General features: G+C 38.6%; 1 protein-coding gene across 1 annotated transcript in view; it reads right to left on the reverse strand.

The window, feature by feature from the left end:
* The window catches only part of LOC131928797 (inactive phospholipase C-like protein 2), a 98,883-nt gene that overhangs the window by 53,182 nt on the left and 26,628 nt on the right, over nt 1-19,073 (reverse strand). Inside the window, exons 3-4 of the mRNA XM_059284925.1 lie at nt 5,666-5,705; nt 4,848-4,974 (exon numbers count right to left, since the gene is read on the reverse strand). Coding sequence (XP_059140908.1) covers nt 4,848-4,974; nt 5,666-5,705 — 167 coding nt within the window. The remainder of the gene's footprint in view (nt 1-4,847; nt 4,975-5,665; nt 5,706-19,073) is intronic.

Raw genomic sequence — 19,073 nt, forward strand, 5'->3', positions numbered from 1 at the left:
GTGCATGACCTTTACTAGGCTGAAAAAAAAAAACAGAACACAATAATGACACGGAGATACGAAACTGTATTCTAAACTTGACCAACAAAAAGAAAGCAATCCTCCACTCAATAACGATAATTTAAAAAAAAAATCGAACTGATTTTCTTTTTTTTTTTTGTCGCCCGTCTTAAAGACTTCCGCCCGACCTTTGATTCTGACCTTAACAAATGTCCCCTTCAACAAGACCGACTAAAAAGTACTATTCCCCGCCACAATCACCCCCCCCACCCCTCCCTAAACCAATCCTCTTAATGTGAAGCCAGACATTGGCCTGTCACCAGAGTTTTTCTCGGTCACGTCACATGGGACGTTAGACGAGGGTAACCCCTTGGTGATTCTTTTTATCATGGGACGTCAGACGAGGGTAACCCCTTAGTGATTCTTTTTATCATGGGACGTCAGACGAGGGTAACCCCTTGGTGATTCTTTGGACGTCAGTCGAGGGTAACCCCTTGGTGATTCTTTGGACGTCAGACGAGGGTAACCCCTTAGTGATTCTTTTTATCATGGGACGTCAGACGAGGGTAACACCTTAGTGATTCTTTGGACGTCAGACGAGGGTAACACCTTAGTGATTCTTTTTATCATGGGACGTCAGACGAGGGTAACCCCTTAGTGATTCTTTTTATCATGGGACGTCAGACGAGGGTAACCCCTTAGTGATTCTTTTTATCATGGGACGTCAGACGAGGGTAACCCCTTAGTGATTCTTTTTATCATGGGACGTCAGACGAGGGTAACCCCTTAGTGATTCTTTTTATCATGGGACGTTAGACGAGGGTAACCCCTTAGTGATTCTTTTTATCATGGGACGTTAGACGAGGGTAACCCCTTAGTGATTCTTTGGACGTCAGTCGAGGGTAACCCCTTGGTGATTCTTTGGACGTCAGACGAGGGTAACCCCTTAGTGATTCTTTGGACGTCAGTCGAGGGTAACCCCTTGGTGATTCTTTGGACGTCAGACGAGGGTAACCCCTTAGTGATTCTTTGGACGTCAGTCGAGGGTAACCCCTTGGTGATTCTTTGAACGTCAGACCAGGGTAACCCCTTTGTGATTCTTTTTTTCATGGGGCGTCAGACGAGGGTAACCCCTTAGTGATTCTTTGGACGTCAGACCAGGGTAACCCCTTGGTGATTCTTTTTATCATGGGACGTCGGTAAAACTTACCATTCCACTACTTTTCACTATGGGACGTCAAATGAGGGTAACCCTTTAGTGATTCTTCTAAGCAGGGGACGTCAACAAAGGATACAATCCCAGTTATTTTTATCATGGGACGTCAATAGAAGTAAGGATACACTCCATATTATAGTCATAGGATTTTCAGTAAAGGTCACGCTCCATGAAATTATGGGACGCACCCCCTCCCATAGCCCCAGTTATTTTGATCTCGGGACGTCATGGAAGGATTCCTTCCCCCCCCCCCCCCCCCCCACAACAGCTACCATCTTACAGACTGACCCGACCGCCTGCCCTTATATGGTCATCGTGTCACGTGACCGAGTAAACCAAATGTCAGGTCGACCAATCAATAGAAACCTGGAGATTCGAAAACTCCTGCCTATTTCCGGTGGTGTATTGGTCAGTTATCTACCCCATACATATGCCAGCTATCTACCCCATACATTGGTCAGCTACTAGACGTTCTGGATCCGCATGGGGGCTTTACATTTGGATAAATGCGGCATACACACACACACACACACACACACACACATATATATATATATATATATATATATATATATATATATATATATATATATATATATCTTGAGTTTGTACGGGGATATCCTTATAAAAAGGATATCAATTTAAAAATGAATTATCTAATTAATTAAAAAATTCCCTAGCTTTTAACGACGTGTGGAAGAAACAACATAATTCGGTTGCTATGTAATTAAAAAACAAACAATCAGAGCAAACACAGGGTGACTCGGTCCACTCCGTATACATTTTTAATTCCTAATTTCTGCCTCCGTGCTTGGCATAAAGGGACTGCATCCATTTTGTCTCCCCCGATAGAGTTGTGCCGTTCTTTAAATCGATCCAATTAAAAAAAAAAAAAGAATGCAGCGCTATCTTTAACTTAGCACACCCAGCTTAGAGACGTGGAGACAGGGACATACATTACATCTGGACGTGAAATTTATTGGTGGGCACACAAGTAAGATGAAGTGAAAATGTCAAGCTATTTTGAGAAAATTAAAGCATTGAGGGTAGGGTGAGGAGGGGATGGGGGGTTGAATTACAAAGTTAAGATGTTTGAAGTCAGTCACCTCAACAACATTAAGTACAAGAAAACTAATTTCTTTTTGAAAAATTTCATCTTAGTTGTATCAAATGTCCAAAAGCAAAACGTTCGTATTAAAAGAAAGAATTTAAGAAAATAATTTATAGCAATCTACTTAAATTAGAGTTTATATATATATAGAGTTTTTATGTATATATATATATATATATATATATATATATATATATATATATATATATATATATATATATATATACATATGTATATACGTTACTCACAACTCACGCAATAGTTACTTCATCCAAAACTGCCATTTTATACTTTGGTATTCTAAACCATGATACAGAGTTATAACTTCTGATTGTTAGAAATGTGCGGGTGTTAGAAATGTGCGGACATACCTTGAGTTTCTGGCAGATGACGGAGGTTGTGATGGTGGTGTTAGAAATGTGCGGGTGTTAGAAATGTGCGGGTGTTAGAAATGTGCGGACATACCTTGAGTTTCTGGCAGATGACGGAGGTTGTGATGGTGGTGTTAGAAATGTGCGGACATACCTTGAGTTTCTGGCAGATGACGGAGGTGTTGATGGTGGTGTTAGAAATGTGCGGACATACCTTGAGTTTCTGGCAGATGACGGAGGTTGTGATGGTGGTGTTAGAAATGTGCGGGTGTTAGAAATGTGCGGGTGTTAGAAATGTGCGGACATACCTTGAGTTTCTGGCAGATGACGGAGGTTGTGATGGTGGTGTTAGAAATGTGCGGACATACCTTGAGTTTCTGGCAGATGACGGAAGTTGTGATGGTGGTGTTAGAAATGTGCGGACATACCTTGAGTTTCTGGCAGATGACGGAGGTGTTGATGGTGGTGTTAGAAATGTGCGGACATACCTTGAGTTTCTGGCAGATGACGGAGGTTGTGATGCTGGTGTTAGAAATGTGCGGACATACCTTGAGTTTCTGGCAGATGACGGAGGTGTTGATGGTGGTGTTAGAAATGTGCGGACATACCTTGAGTTTCTGGCAAATGACGGAGGTTGTGATGGTGGTGTTAGAAATGTGCGTGTGTTAGAAATGTGCGGGTGTTAGAAATGTGCGGACATACCTTGAGTTTCTGGCAGATGACGGAGGTGTTGATGGTGGTGTTAGAAATGTGCGGACATACCTTGAGTTTCTGGCAGATGACGGAGGTGTTGATGGTGGTGTTAGAAATGTGCGGACATACCTTGAGTTTCTGGCAGATGACGGAGGTGTTGATGGTGGTGTTAGAAATGTGCGGACATACCTTGAGTTTCTGGCAGATGACGGAGGTTGTGATGGTGGTGTTAGAAATGTGCGGACATACCTTGAGTTTCTGGCAGATGACGGAGGTGTTGATGGTGGTGTTAGAAATGTGCGGACGTACCTTGAGTTTCTGGCAGATGACGGAGGTTGTGATGGTGGTGTTAGAAATGTGCGGACATACCTTGAGTTTCTGGCAGATGACGGAGGTTGTGATGGTGGTGTTAGAAATGTGCGGGTGTTAGAAATGTGCGGACATACCTTGAGTTTCTGGCAGATGACGGAGGTTGTGATGGTGGTGTTAGAAATGTGCGGGTGTTAGAAATGTGCGGACATACCTTGAGTTTCTGGCAGATGACGGAGGTTGTGGTGGTGGTGTTAGAAATGTGCGGGTGTTAGAAATGTGCGGACATACCTTGAGTTTCTGGCAGATGACGGAGGTTGTGATGGTGGTGTTAGAAATGTGCGGACATACCTTGAGTTTCTGGCAGATGACGGAGGTTGTGATGGTGGTGTTAGAAATGTGCGGGTGTTAGAAATGTGCGGACATACCTTGAGTTTCTGGCAGATGACGGAGGTTGTGATGGTGGTGTTAGAAATGTGCGGACATACCTTGAGTTTCTGGCAGATGACGGAGGTTGTGATGGTGGTGTTAGAAATGTGCGGGTGTTAGAAATGTGCGGACATACCTTGAGTTTCTGGCAGATGACGGAGGTTGTGATGGTGGTGTTAGAAATGTGCGGGTGTTAGAAATGTGCGGACATACCTTGAGTTTCTGGCAGATGACGGAGGTTGTGATGGTGGTGTTAGAAATGTGCGGGTGTTAGAAATGTGCGGACATACCTTGAGTTTCTGGCAGGTGACGGAGGTTGTGATGGTGGTGTTAGAAATGTGCGGGTGTTAGAAATGTGCGGACATACCTTGAGTTTCTGGCAGGTGACGGAGGTTGTGATGGTGGTGTTAGAAATGTGCGGGTGTTAGAAATGTGCGGACATACCTTGAGTTTCTGGCAGATGACGGAGGTTGTGATGGTGGTGTTAGAAATGTGCGGGTGTTAGAAATGTGCGGACATACCTTGAGTTTCTGGCAGATGACGGAGGTTGTGATGGTGGTGTTAGAAATGTGCGGGTGTTAGAAATGTGCGGACATACCTTAAGTTTCTGGCAGATGACGGAGGTTGTGATGGTGGTGTTAGAAATGTGCGGACATACCTTAAGTTTCTGGCAGATGACGGAGGTTGTAATGCTGGTGTTAGAAATGTGCGGACATACCTTAAGTTTCTGGCAGATGACGGAGGTTGTGATGGTGGTGTTGATCCGCTGCATGAGACTGACCACACGATTCTCCTCCAGGGTACCGTCGTCAGGGGACGCCGACTGGAAGAGTTCCAGCAACCAAGTGCTCGGGGTTAAGGAACTCTAACTTAGACCTGGTTATAAGCTTTGGGTCAAATTATACGATCATTTTAGATTTAGTTTCCTTGGCTAAGTGATTGGGGTTAAGGAACTCTAATTTAGACCTGGTGAGAGGCATTTTGTCAAATTATAAGATCATTTCAATTTAGTTTCCTTGACCAAGTGGCCGGGGTTAAGGAAATTAGACCTGGTTGTGGTTATAGACATTGAGTCAAATTATAAATCATTTTAAATCTACAGTTTCCCAGAACAAAATTGGTAGTTTTCAGGATGCAAGTACAAAGTTGGTGAAAATTATGAGGAATATAATTATTTTTTTAAGTTATGAAAACCTGAATAGTTACTGGAAAATATTGATGAATCTAGAATTCTATTATGAAAAACTTCTGTCTAAAGTGAATATTGAATATCTAGCACCTACATCTGCAGATGAAAAGTTTACTGTTTTACAGGTAAAACCAGGATTGTTATTGTTATCGTAACGGATAACATTTAGAAACTAACATATAATCAACGTCTAATTCTATTGTCAAATGTAATAGAAAGCGATGCTTTGTGTTATATTTCCAATAATCTGATTGTAAAATGTACAGCATATGATTTTAAAAAAAAATGCCAACACACATTAATTCGATGCGTTAAAAATGTAAACGAAAATGATTTTAAAAGGATATGCGTCTCTCATTCGCTGCATATCACCAATGGCACTTGAAGCTGAAAATAAATACATTTTATTAAAAAAAACATGTTTAGTTAATTAAAAATGAATTCATATTACAATGACATTTATTAAGATTAACAAAGGGCGATAAAGACCGGGCGAGTGTTTAATACAAATCGAGTTTCATTGAATAAGATGAAAGCAGCTCAATACCATACGGAACCTCCCGGTCTATGCGAGAAACTATAGTGAAATAACCCATTGTATGCAAGAAACCACGAAGAAACCACCCAATCTGTGTAAAAAAAACCACAAAGAAACCACCGACTGTATGCAAGAAACCACAAAGAAACCACTCACTGTATGCAAGAAACCACAAAGAAACCACCGACTGCATGCAAGAAACCACAAAGAAACCACCGACTGTATGCAAGAAACCACAAAGAAACCACCCACTATATGCAAGAAACCACCCAATCTGTGCAAGAAATAATAAGGAAACCATCCAAACTAAGGAAGAAATAATAAGGAAACCATCTACACTATGCAAGAGACCACACGTACTAATAAATCCGCTCAGCTCTGGGTACCAACAAGAGACAGTAACCCTATACAAAAAGCCACCATATTAAAACCCCATTCTACGCAATCACCCATATAAAACAACACCCACTATATAATAATAAAACAATTCTATGATAAAAACAAAAAATTATCGTGGAATAACATTGTGTCCAAGACAAATCATTCAGCATTTCCATCCAAACTACAGCCATACTATACAACTTAACATGCCAGACTTCTTTCAGCCTAGCTCTAGTATAAAAACCATGGATCAACTAGCCCGACTTGGCAGGGAGTAAAGTAAATGTTCCCGACCATTTGAAATTATTACGCCATTCTAGTCACCGCCGGCCTCAACACATGAATATTTTCTATGCTTCACATTTGCATTTTGGCAAGATACTATTGAACTTAACTACAAGGGAGTCTTCTATAGAGGAGATGGCGGGTCATGAACAGGCAAAAGGGCAGAGGTCACTTTAATCAAGTTATTGGTACATACATCCGAGAACAGACTTATTTACATTTGGTGAAGGGATTCGTCAATACGGAATGTTGTGTATAACTTGTGCATGATTTTAATTTGTAGGGAATGTAGCGGCATAACACTTTAATGTTGCGATATTGTTTAAGGTACTGTTTAAAAAATAAAAAATAAAATAAAAAATTAAAACTGATTGTCTCTATATAATGTGTTTATTAAGAAAAAGAACAGGCATAGATAAATGGCGAATATCACGATTTCACTAATAGAAAAGAAAGGCACAAAAGGGTATATATGATCTTCGATATATACTTGTGATTATGTATGAGTAAAAGAAAAGTACCAAATGTTGATTAACTGTACTAGCTATAGTTTATGCTGAGTGATAGACATTTAATCAGACAAAAAGGTTAAACAAAATACAGACAATCTGCGATTAGAAGTTTTCAGAAAATATATAAACACGAATACATAGCAAATGATGAGATGTTTCTACAGCGAATATAACTTTTATTTCTTGATAGCATTTAGCATTTTAAAATTACTTGATTGCATTTTGTATTACATCTAAGCTTTTTCAAAGAATTTAAAAAATGTAATAGATATATAATGTTAATGAAACATTGTACTGGCCAAGCAAATATGTTTACCAACAATTTTCATCCTCTGACACACACATCACTACAATTATTTCTATTATGCAAGACCGACGACACGAATGAGAAATAAATAAGCAATACGATCGATCAGGACGGCTGTGATTGACAGGTTTTTAAACGACGACAAGTTGAGAAAGGTCATGTCTGTCAAGAGAAATGCTACAAACTTTGCCAGACTATTTTTTTTTCTTTCCCGAGACTGTCTGATTCAGGGGAGAGAATTCCAATGGAGACAATTTAACCACGAAAAGATTGAATGTGGTGTGATTTAAGCGAGAGAAAATATTTATACAAGTGAAGACAATGGAATTCAATGTTGTCACGGTCCATGGTGATAAATTCACACATTTGAAAATAGTTTTTATGTTTAAAATTTAAAATGAGAATGTCGCCCAACCTCTTCAAAACCAAGTAATATTTAAGAGATACCTACATTTATCAATGCAAAAATACAATTATTAACTAATCTCACAGCAACCCGTCGGCAACCCTTTGATATGCAAGAGCGAAAAGTTACAATTTACAAACTTTCAAAGTTTTTAAAGAGCCACAATATTTCTAGCTCAATATTCGGTATTTGATAAATAAAGTTAATTTGTTATTTAAAATAAATAGCTGTAAATATGAAATAATATTTATTCATATAAAAACAGACATGTTTCGCCAGAATAGTAAAATTAATAATCACAAGACTAGGACTATCTCTATCCACTTTAGAAGCTGCTAATTTTTATTTTTTTCTTTACGTTTATCACCGACTCAGGAGGTGTCTCCCATTAGCCAGTCAGGCCTCAACACGGCAAACGCCGACTAACTGGCTTGGATATCGGTTTGAATAACTTGCATCTTCCGCTTCTATCCCTTAGTTCTCACCAGGCTTATCTTCCATCCCACTGAACGCAGGGTAAACTCGTACCCCACCGTCCAGTAAAAATGAAATTATATAACTATTAATATTTGTGCAAGGAGCTGGAGAGCCGCATCTGGACGTCAAAAGAGCCGCATGCGGCTCGCGAGTTGCCGACCTCTGGTTTAATGCATTGTACAAATAAAAGTAAAATAAGAAACAGACGAAACAGAAAACTCGGTAACAAAAAGCTACGGTAAGCCGATCACACCCCTCCCTGGGACTACAATACAATCAGGATTGTGTTTAGTTCGTATGTATTGATTACAAACTTGCCCTTAGGGAAGAAAACAAAAAAAAAATGCCTTGACATTTCCTACTGTACCTAGTGGTGCTCTGCCGGCGAAGAGGATCGGGCTCATAGGTAATCGATGAGTGATATCAGCGTGCAGGTACTTAGTGTGAGCTAGATATTGATGGGGTGTGTTCTTGTAGCACTAAGAGCAGGTTGGGTGAGGTTGTCGACGGTCATGTGATGCATAACTTAACGTAAATGTAGCCAGCCCATCTGCACACCTCATCCAAACACACCACAACGCCCCCCCCCTTCGCTACAACTAGTTACCTTCATCGCCCACTACAAACAATCACACAATCAAATAAAAACATAATATATATATACCCGAGAATGTATGTGTATATATATATATATATATATATATATATATATATATATATATATATATATATATATACACGACTATATACTGAAATGTAGCACTAAAGTACATTTTAAAAATACCTCCTCAAATAGACTATTTCCTTCAATATAATATTAAAAATAAAAAAATCTTCAATTCAAAATATTGATTTTATTATTGATTTTCATTTTATTAAAGGACGTTGCGCTATTCAAGCATTAAAAAACATAATCCAATTTTCCTGAAAATATTTACAACACAGCTCCATTCAGACAACCACAGCAAAATGTAAATATATATATATATATATATATATATATATATATATATATATATATATATATATATATATATATATATATATATATATATATATATATATATCACGCAGTTAGTGGTATAACTAACTCGTGGAGAAGTAGTTGCACGATTCACAAGGCACATAAACACATAATACCACCATTATCTCTAACAACACATGCATGCACGTCGTGGGGAAAAAATGACTTCATAAGCCACGAATGTTGTCTAACATCCGGGGTTTATGATGTATTAAAAATAATCTACCCTGAGCTGCGAGAGAAATCTGGCCAATTTGTCTCAAGCGAGATAACTTGGTGATTAGCACGCGCTGAGGATAATTAAAAGCGTGTAAACAGACCATAAAATAAAACTATCGGAGACATTAGATTCATGTATATTTATTAATGCCACAAAATTAGAAAGAGCTGGGTAGATCTATTAAAAGCTTCATTCATGTTCATATGTAAATATTGACTATCAGGAGTTGCAAAAAAAATTAGAAGAAAAAAATAACACTTCCACTTTCAAGTATTTTTCTTTACTAGAAGCTTTCTTTACTAAATTTTGGCCAAATTTTTAAATAAAATAATTATAAATTGCGTACATAATTCGCATGTTAATTACATAGCGATGTTTTTTTTTTTTGACAAGTATTTTTTTAAATTGACAGTTTATTATAGTACTCAGCCGTCTGTGTAATTTTTTAAAAATAATTTGTTGGCGCAAAAAGTGTATTTGGACGTGAAGTTTTAAATCTAAAAATAGCACACTGTTTATATCAGCTTTTTTTAAAGGGGTCAGTAGCGAAGAAAACAGAATAATAAACTGTTGAATATATAAGCGGAATGAATCATATGGCACAATAAACAACATCGGGAAAAAAAAGGGGGAAATAGCTTTAACAAAATACATGAGACGTTGTGGAATAGTAAAACAGAAACAGCCAGACAAAAATGACCAGGCACTCATAAATAGACAGACAAAACGATGGTCCTCATAGATAGCCAGACAAAATAAATAGACACTCATAAATAGCCAAAGTGATGAGGCACTCAATAAATAGCCAGACAAAGTGATAAGGCCATTATAAATAGACAGACAGAAATCAGACAGACGAACACAATCTATAGACTCTAGCTCCAAGGCAGAAATATCCAGACTCAATTACACGACACTTAGCACACCTTTACAACAATGGAGAATACAGAATACACCGCAACTATCAGTGACAAATGTTCATGTATTTCAACATGAACTGCTTCAACCATACCACACCCTTACCCCAGTCATCACAAATGTTCATGTATTTCAACATGAACTGCTTCAAACCTACCACACCCTTACCCCACTCATACGTATATCACAAGTTCATATATAACTAACAAATGTTCATCTCAATGGAAAAATCAATACATTCAATCTATTTTTCTGATAGAAAAAAAAACAATATCGGCATGTAGTGATATGAATTGAAGAAACATTGACAAGACAGGATTATTCAAAAAAATCAAATTATTTAAGAGTTTATTATCAAAAACGTTGCATATAGGGTAGCGAGGTAGAAATCTCCAGTCAGATAACCTTAAAAGACCCGTCACAACATTTCCGATACAAAACAAATAATTTCCGATAGTGCATGTGAAATATATAATTTCCGGTAGTGCATGTGAAATATATAATTTCCGAGAGTGGATGTACAACAAATATTTTCCGATAGTGGATGTGAAATATGTAATTTCCGAGAGTGGATATACAACAAATAATTTCCGATACTGCATTTAAAACAAACAATTTCCGATAATTGATGTGAAATATGTAATTTCCAAGAGAAGAAGTAAAATATATAATGTCCGATAGTGAATGTGAAATAAATAATTACTATAAGTCGGTCATCGCCTCGTCAATTGAATCGACACCGCCCTTTTTGGATGGAATCTCCAAAAGGAATGGTACAAAATATCCGCTTATTAGCAGTAATTGTTTGACAAGGGAATATTTTATTGGGAATTTCGATCTGAAATGACTGTTTAAGAAGGGAATATTTAATAGGGAATCTCGATTTGATATGTCTTATTTGTTATTACTCTTTTAGAAGTGAATATTTAATAGGAAATTTTTATCTGACATGGTATGACTGTTTCTGAAAGGATTTAGCCATTGAAGAGCCCTTAAGCCAATCGAAACTTGATGCAGAAAGCAGTAAGACCAACATTGTGATGACAGATTCAAGTTGATTTAGCCGGACGATGAAACGCTTTAAACAAAATCACAACTAACTCCTTAGGATGGGAGTAGTCATTTTTATTGGTAAAGAAAAAATGACGCGTAATTAAAGATGTGGAAATTCAAATTTATAAAAAAAATCTAATAAGTATTATTGAAGAAGCCAAGATTTAAAAAAAAATAAAGGAAAATGACGTTTCGATTTTTCATCGGTAAGATTTAGACATAAAAAAAATATCAAAATCTAAAGAACAGGAAAAATATTTTTTTAAAACTTTTATCCTATTTGTTACGCTGATCTCTTAAAGATTTTTACAATTGTTTTAACAACGTAATTTTACTTGAATATTCTCTACAAGACAAACTGTAAGCGGACGTCCATGAAAGCAGCTAGATGAAGAAGAGCAGATATCAGTGTATATACGTCCGGTTCAGAGGCGTAGCGATGGGGGGGGGGGGCAGGGGGGGGGACATATGTCCCCGGGCGCCGACCTTAGGGGGCGCAAAAAATGGGTTGTAAAACCAATTAAAATGTTATTTTAGCTGCATTTTTGCAGTTTGAGGGGGGGGGGGGGGCACGTCGAAAGTTTGAGGGGGTGCAAATCGAAAGTTTGAGGGGGGGGATGCAAATTGAAAATTTGCTCCCGAGGGGGCGCCAAATTGAAAGTTTGTCCCCGGGCGCCGGGAAGGGTCGCTACGCCTCTGGTCCGGTTCTCGTACTAAACACACTGAGCGCTGGACACTGGATGACAACCACAACAAACAACCCATGAACTATGTGTATGTGTGAAACGGGTAACGTTTTAAATAACATTTCGTCAAATGTTTATATTTTTCATTATTACAGAGAGCATATATATAACACATTGCTTATATTAAAAATACTCACGTAGATATAAATATATAACCTATACTAGATAAGCACATTCACAACGTATTGAAATTTAGAACAAAACACTATAGACTAGAACACTTGGCAAAGTTTGACTCAATGTAGGAAGGACACAATTCAAAAAGTGTTGGTAAATAACATATTTTGTAAATATAGATCTATTTGATCATGGGACATTTTGTAATTATAGATTTATCTGATCATGGGACATTAATTGTCAGGAAAGTTGTACCTTACACGAAACGTTCGAAACTCGAAACATTCGTAACTCGAAACGTTCGTAACTTGAAACGTTCGTAACTTGAAACGTTCGTAACTTGAAAAGCTCTAAGCATCTGATCCACGCTTTGCTTTCTTAGACATCAGTGAATAGATTTTTTTTTAAAAACAACCAGATGCAGAATAATTATTTCCTTAAAAAATTAAATAAAAAACAAAACGGAACAGTTATGCAAATAATTCGAGCCTCCTCCCCTAGCCAGATAAATTTGGAAACATAACACCAAAAAGTGGAGCAAACTGACATTTCAATTTTTTAAGAAGCTAAACAAAAAATTAATAAACCCTTTTATATTCATTTTCCGGAAAATTTATTCAGAAACTATTTTTTTAGTACGCAGAAACAACTCCTCTGTAAAATAAAAAAAATAAAAATAACAAGAGATGCATATTTCAGAATGACAAGATTTGGTTTGACGTATATATCATTCTGACACTGTTACACTTTAAAGCCGCTCCACATTATAGCAGTAAAGATCTTTACACGTATCTATGGGTGGCTTTGTCCTGAATTAGGTCGAATTTGTACACATGACATTCGACCGATTTATATCCTAGTAAAACACGAATTTTTATATCGTGTTACACTATGTGTATTCTGTCACATCTTTTCCACAACTTAATTAAGCAAAAAGGACGAAGTGGTCTAGCGGTAGAGAGCTGGACTGCTAACCCATAAGTCTTGAGTTCAAATCCGGGTTCAAGTCAGGAGACCGTCCCTGAGTCCACCCAACTCTGATGGGTACCTAAGTCACGTTAGGGAAAGTAAAGGCGGTTGGGCATAGTGCTGACCACACTATCTCTTCATATGCCGAGGTCAAAGAAACAAGTGAACTCTACTTCACTTGCCCCATTGACCGTCAGGTTTGAAAGGGGAACTTAAGCACAGTCTCTTTTTTTTATTGCTTTACATATTTAACATTCAAATTTTAGTAACCGTGGACCTTATTTTAGTGAAAATATTTGATAATTTAAAACAAATATTTAATTTTTTTCTAGATGGCTTCTGAATTGTGTATTCTTGAAATAAAATGCTTCTTTCTAATACTAAGTAAATAGGAATCCAGAGTTGCATCTTTTATTACGTTTTTATTTACATTTTACCCTATAGTGAGTAACACGTAGTACAATTTTTTACACATGTCATAATTTGCATATTACTTGACCGATAAAAATGAAACTTGTTACACCATTTCAGAACACCTACACCATCATTCTCCATACATGGGATCATATTTAAGACATCCTGAGGTCGTGTCGGAAGGGATTAAACATGCTGTCAAAAAGTAACAGGTACTTAAAACAAAGGTATGATGTAAAGAGTGTTTGAAGTGTAGGTCAAGGCACGAGCTAGATTAAAGTGGCCAGGGAACTGAGGTAGCTGGATGAAAGGAGGTTAATCTCCATCTTAACGCCGTACTTAACGCCGGCTGTATCCCGTTTATCGACGCCGTCGTGTAATAAGCGGTAACTAGCCTGATTACAGCGCGGCGGCTTGAAGACTGGATTACGCCTTGGAAGCTTTCTGCTGCCTGAAGGTTGGGTGTCTGTTGAGGGGGGGGGGGGGGGATACCATATTACATAGTAAAAGGTCAGAGGCGTAGCAATGAAGGTGGGGGGGGGACTCAGGGGTGTGGCAATGAAGGGGGTACTCAGGGGCGTAGCAATGAAGGGGATACTCAAGGGCGTAGCAATGAAGGGGATACTCAGGGGCGTAGCAATGAAGGGGATACTCAGGGGCGTAGCAATGAAGGGGATACTCAGGAGCGTAGCAATGAAGGGGGGTACCCAGGGGCGTAGCAATGAAGGGGGGTACTCAGGGGCGTAGCAATGAAGGGGGACGGGTGGTCCATCGACCTCAAGAGTTAGATTTACAGGCGGCTGAATTGACGATAGGAACCAGACGTTGGGTCGGCATTTTATTGGAGTCCAGTACGAAGTTATCGATTTCCTTGACCTCGTCCAGTAAGGTGATTGAACGGTCAGTACCGAGACTGGTTCGGTATAAAAGTGAAGCATTAAGTATAATGATGTCATGCAGTGTTTCTTTCCGACTTTTTTCGGGGGGGGGGGGGGGGGGAGCGGACTAAATTTTGAAGGAGAGGGAAGGGTAAGGATGTCTAAAAAGAACTTTAGCATGTGGTCTGATCACTTACACAACATACAAGGCAAGGCGTATCAATATCAAATTATAATTGGAAGACACGAATAATGACCCAACAAAAACTGCCAAGGTAAGTAGCCCTAATCATCAACTTAAAACAATCGCGCATTCCTTTCGATCGATCATCATGCTATTTCTATGCAGACTGTATTTCGTTGTTAACAATATATATATATATATATATATATATATATATATATATATATATATATATATATATATATATATATATATATATGTGTGTGTGTGTGTGTTTGTGTGTGTGTGTGTGTGTGTGTGTATAAAACACCAACATTTTATTAACAAAACCCGAGAAAAAAAATATAGCATCGAATGAAGAATAGCTAAACATCAACTTATAATATTTAAATATGTTACTCTTAATGTAGCAATACCATACATTTACCCTATATATTAAAGTCAATGAATAAACGGTCGTGATAGTTAATGCAGGTAACATGACACACACATAGCTATTTATCGACCAGACAACTCCCATCAAATCCATGACCTAATAATCGCCGACCGAGTCAACACGCATGCCCGGGAACTACGATCAGCCAATCAGGTAATAACTCATTTTTAGTCGTGACGAGCTACAAATGTCACGGTCGTCTAATTTGCTGGAGAAAAAAAATCGTTCCGTCCCACTTGTCAGCTTGTTTTTTTTTTTTTCGATCACCCACCAGCCATGACCCGGCCATGTTCGTGATTTACAAGAAACTATCTCCTAGATCAGGGGTCTCCAAACTTTTCAGCCCGAGGGCCGCATTAACTATCAAATATAAGTTCGGGGGCCAGAGTTTCTTCCAGACATCTCTTCGGATATATATATATATATATATATATATATATATATATATATATATATATATATATATATATATATATATATATATATATATATATTCAAATTTCAAGTACCCCTACCCGAGAAAAAAAGCCTGAAAGAAACATTGTCGAGGACCGACAACAGACTCTAGGTCCAAGTTTGTTCTCAAATTTTTCTCAAAAAGCTCTCCGAGGGCCGGATGAGAGGACCTCGCGGGCCGCATCCGGCCCGCGGGCCGTAGTTTGGAGATCCCTGTCCTAGATCATGAGCGTCTCGACAAATGTTATCATTCAACACGAAGCAAATCGCCTTACTTTCCGAAACGAGGCTTGTGAATTGATTCCCTATTCGATATATTCGCGTCTTTAACTGATCATAAAACGTATTTTAAAAATACTCAAAGCCTGCCGTCTATCGTGGCCTTGAAAATAATCACTTGCTAGAAATGACCAAAATTAGATTTATACAAAGAAAATCGGTGGTTATTGGAGAGTATTGGGTTAAAATTCCCACGGCTAGCATAGATATGCAAGAATATCGATATATACAGACACTTGTGTTAGGGATAGGTTAGGTGGGGGAGGGGATTACTGTGCTAGCAACCAGCACATGTTCAGTACTCGGCGATAGAGAAGTACTAAACAACATTTTACAAGGAATAAACACACAAGTGTTTTAAATCGAAACCATGCATTCACAATAATATTTTAATATGACTCACTCAATAAAATAATGTAAAGTTAAATCGGTTATTTTTTATTTAAAAACACCGCTTCATTAGTGAGCATTCTATAATTAGTACTTGCTAAAAGCTTTATAATTATAATTTTAAAAATTACGCCTTTTCCCCCAATTTACTTTTTTTGACTGTGTTAAATTATATTCACATAATTTTAAAGAAGAAAAAAGTGTCATGTATTGCGAAATCAGACAAGCTCGCAATAATAAACCAGCTCAAAGAACGTGATTTCAAGCTACATTTGATAGAAGGAATGGAAAGGGCGAGAGTTCGCCAAAGCGCCTTAATTTGTAATTACTGTATCAATGCGGGCTGCAGTGCATAAAATTGTAGGCCATTCCTAGATACCCAGTAATTGAATCGGCTCTGGACTGAATCACTTTTTTTTTACTACACCAAAAAAAAAAAACCCAACTTTTAGCTGCTGAAAAAGACCATTCCCCTACTCTGACTAAAGTGATTTATGTGAATTAGAAGACTAACCTAGAAAAAAAAAAAAACGTTAGTGTGAAACATTTCACAATCATGAGCGAGGATTTGAAATCCCCGTCCATTTTTGCTAGAGTGCTTGATTTGTGTAACTGTCTGAAGCGGAATAGCTAGTCTGGGTGAGTGGTGGGCCTTGAATACCCCTTGGTGCAACCCGATGCTTCTTGACATGGATGTTTTGTATATCACACAGGAGAACATACCAGCTCTAGCATATAGGTACAAGCCCTAACACCGCGGTACAAGGTACAAGCCCTAGCATAGCTGTACAAGCCCTAGCACAGTGGTACAAGGTACAAGCCCTAGTACAGCTGTACAAGCCCTAGCACAGTGGTACAAGATACAAGCCCTAGTACAGCGGTACAAGCCCTAACACCGCGGTTCAAGGTACAAGCCCTAGCATATAGGTACAAGCCCTAACACCGCGGTACAAGGTACAAGCCCTAGCATAGCTGTACAAGCCCTAGCACAGTGGTACAAGGTACAAGCCCTAGCATAGCTGTACAAGCCCTAGCACAGTGGTACAAGGTACAAGCCCTAGTACAGCGGTACAAGCCCTTGCACAGTGGTACAAGATGCAAGCCCTAGCATAGCTGTACAAGGTACAAGCCCTAACACAGGACTACAAGCCCTAGTATAGCTGTACAAGGTACAAGCCCTAACACAGGAGTACAAGCCCTAGTACAGCGGTACAAGCCATAGCACAGCTATATAAGAATACATGTACCCATTCAAAGGCAGCTTTCAGTAAAGTCGCACTCACATATGTTTTAGCTTTATATGGCTCTTGTAGAGTATCATTTAACACGTACTTTTCCATGAGATGAACTGTTTACTTTATAGTTATTACAATCCTCTCCCGTTCGTGTCCAAGACACATCGGGCAGATGAAATGGAGTTCATCTGTTTCAATCATCTCGACATACAAGGGGGTAGAATGGTCAACACTATGCCCAGCCGCTTTTATTTCCCTAACGTGAGTTAGGTACCCAATTATAGGCGGGTCTACTGAGGGACGTCCTACAGACTCGAGCCAGGGATCCGAACTCGAGACTTACGGGTTAACATTAAAACACTCTACCATTCTACCACATCTTCCCTATTTGATTATCAAAGTGTGTGTTTTTTTTTTCAAATTATTATTTAGGAATGGTGAGTAAAGCTAAATTTTGAAAGAAAAAAAGACAACCTATGTCTGGCCTTATCATTAATTACAATTTATTTTTTGTTAGAGTTATTAAAAAACACGGATCATCAAAAAGGTCATCAGGTTCACATGAGGACAAAAAAAAAAGGAACAATTTTTGTTTTCCATCGCCGTTGAGAAAAGATTGTATGAATGTACTCTGCCGATGAAATATCAACAAAGGTGTCAGGGGAATTCTCCAGCATTACTAAACTAAAAGTTCATGTATTGCTGGGTTGGGGAATTCAAGGTCAAATGGAATTCATGAGAATACGCACTATAGTTTAGACTGTGGTAAAAGGGGATAGGGTGGATAGATAGGGTGGATAGATTGGGTGGATAGATTAGGTGGATGGGGTGGATAGATTGGGTGGATGGGGTGGATAGATTGGGTGGATGGGGTGGATCGATTGGGTAAGTGGGGACTGAGAGCGTGTCCCCCAACATCCGGTTACGTAACTGATTAGTAGTGAAAATTGAGTTACAAAATCTGACCAATAACAGACAGACAGACAGATGGACAGACAGACATACAGACAGATGAACAGACAGACAGACAGTTGAACAGACAGACAGATAAAAAGACAGACATACAGTCCGACAGACAGACAGATGTACAGACAGACAGACCGGATGACCCAAGTAAAAGCTTATAAAATAAACTAGGTCTGACATTCCTCCTGCAACCGCTCATTAATTAAAACCCTGAATAAGATAGACGGCCCCCTTAAGACGCGCACAGCTCCATAAATCCCGTCTAAAGCGCTACACGCAATTCCTTTCACCTGAGATCAAATTCACCGGCACTCCGTACCCCGAAGGATGTCCTTGAGTTGTGGATAATCGATACCTTCCTATTAAACTGACATACGAGAAAAATCGATTACACACCACGAATGTCTAAAAAAAACTACGGATATGTGAGTATCGATTACTGGATGGGGGAAAAAAAACCGAAACGAAATCAGAAGTTTTCTCTAGATCTCCAGGGTTTTAAACCGCGCGACAGTGTCAACAAATCAGTTTTACGATACGTTCGTGAAGACGCTTTTCACGCAG

The sequence above is a fragment of the Physella acuta genome, unplaced genomic scaffold (genome assembly GCF_028476545.2).
Source record: "Physella acuta isolate Inbredline_101_S28 unplaced genomic scaffold, ASM2847654v3 ptg001550l, whole genome shotgun sequence".
Classification (NCBI taxonomy): domain Eukaryota; kingdom Metazoa; phylum Mollusca; class Gastropoda; family Physidae; genus Physella; species Physella acuta.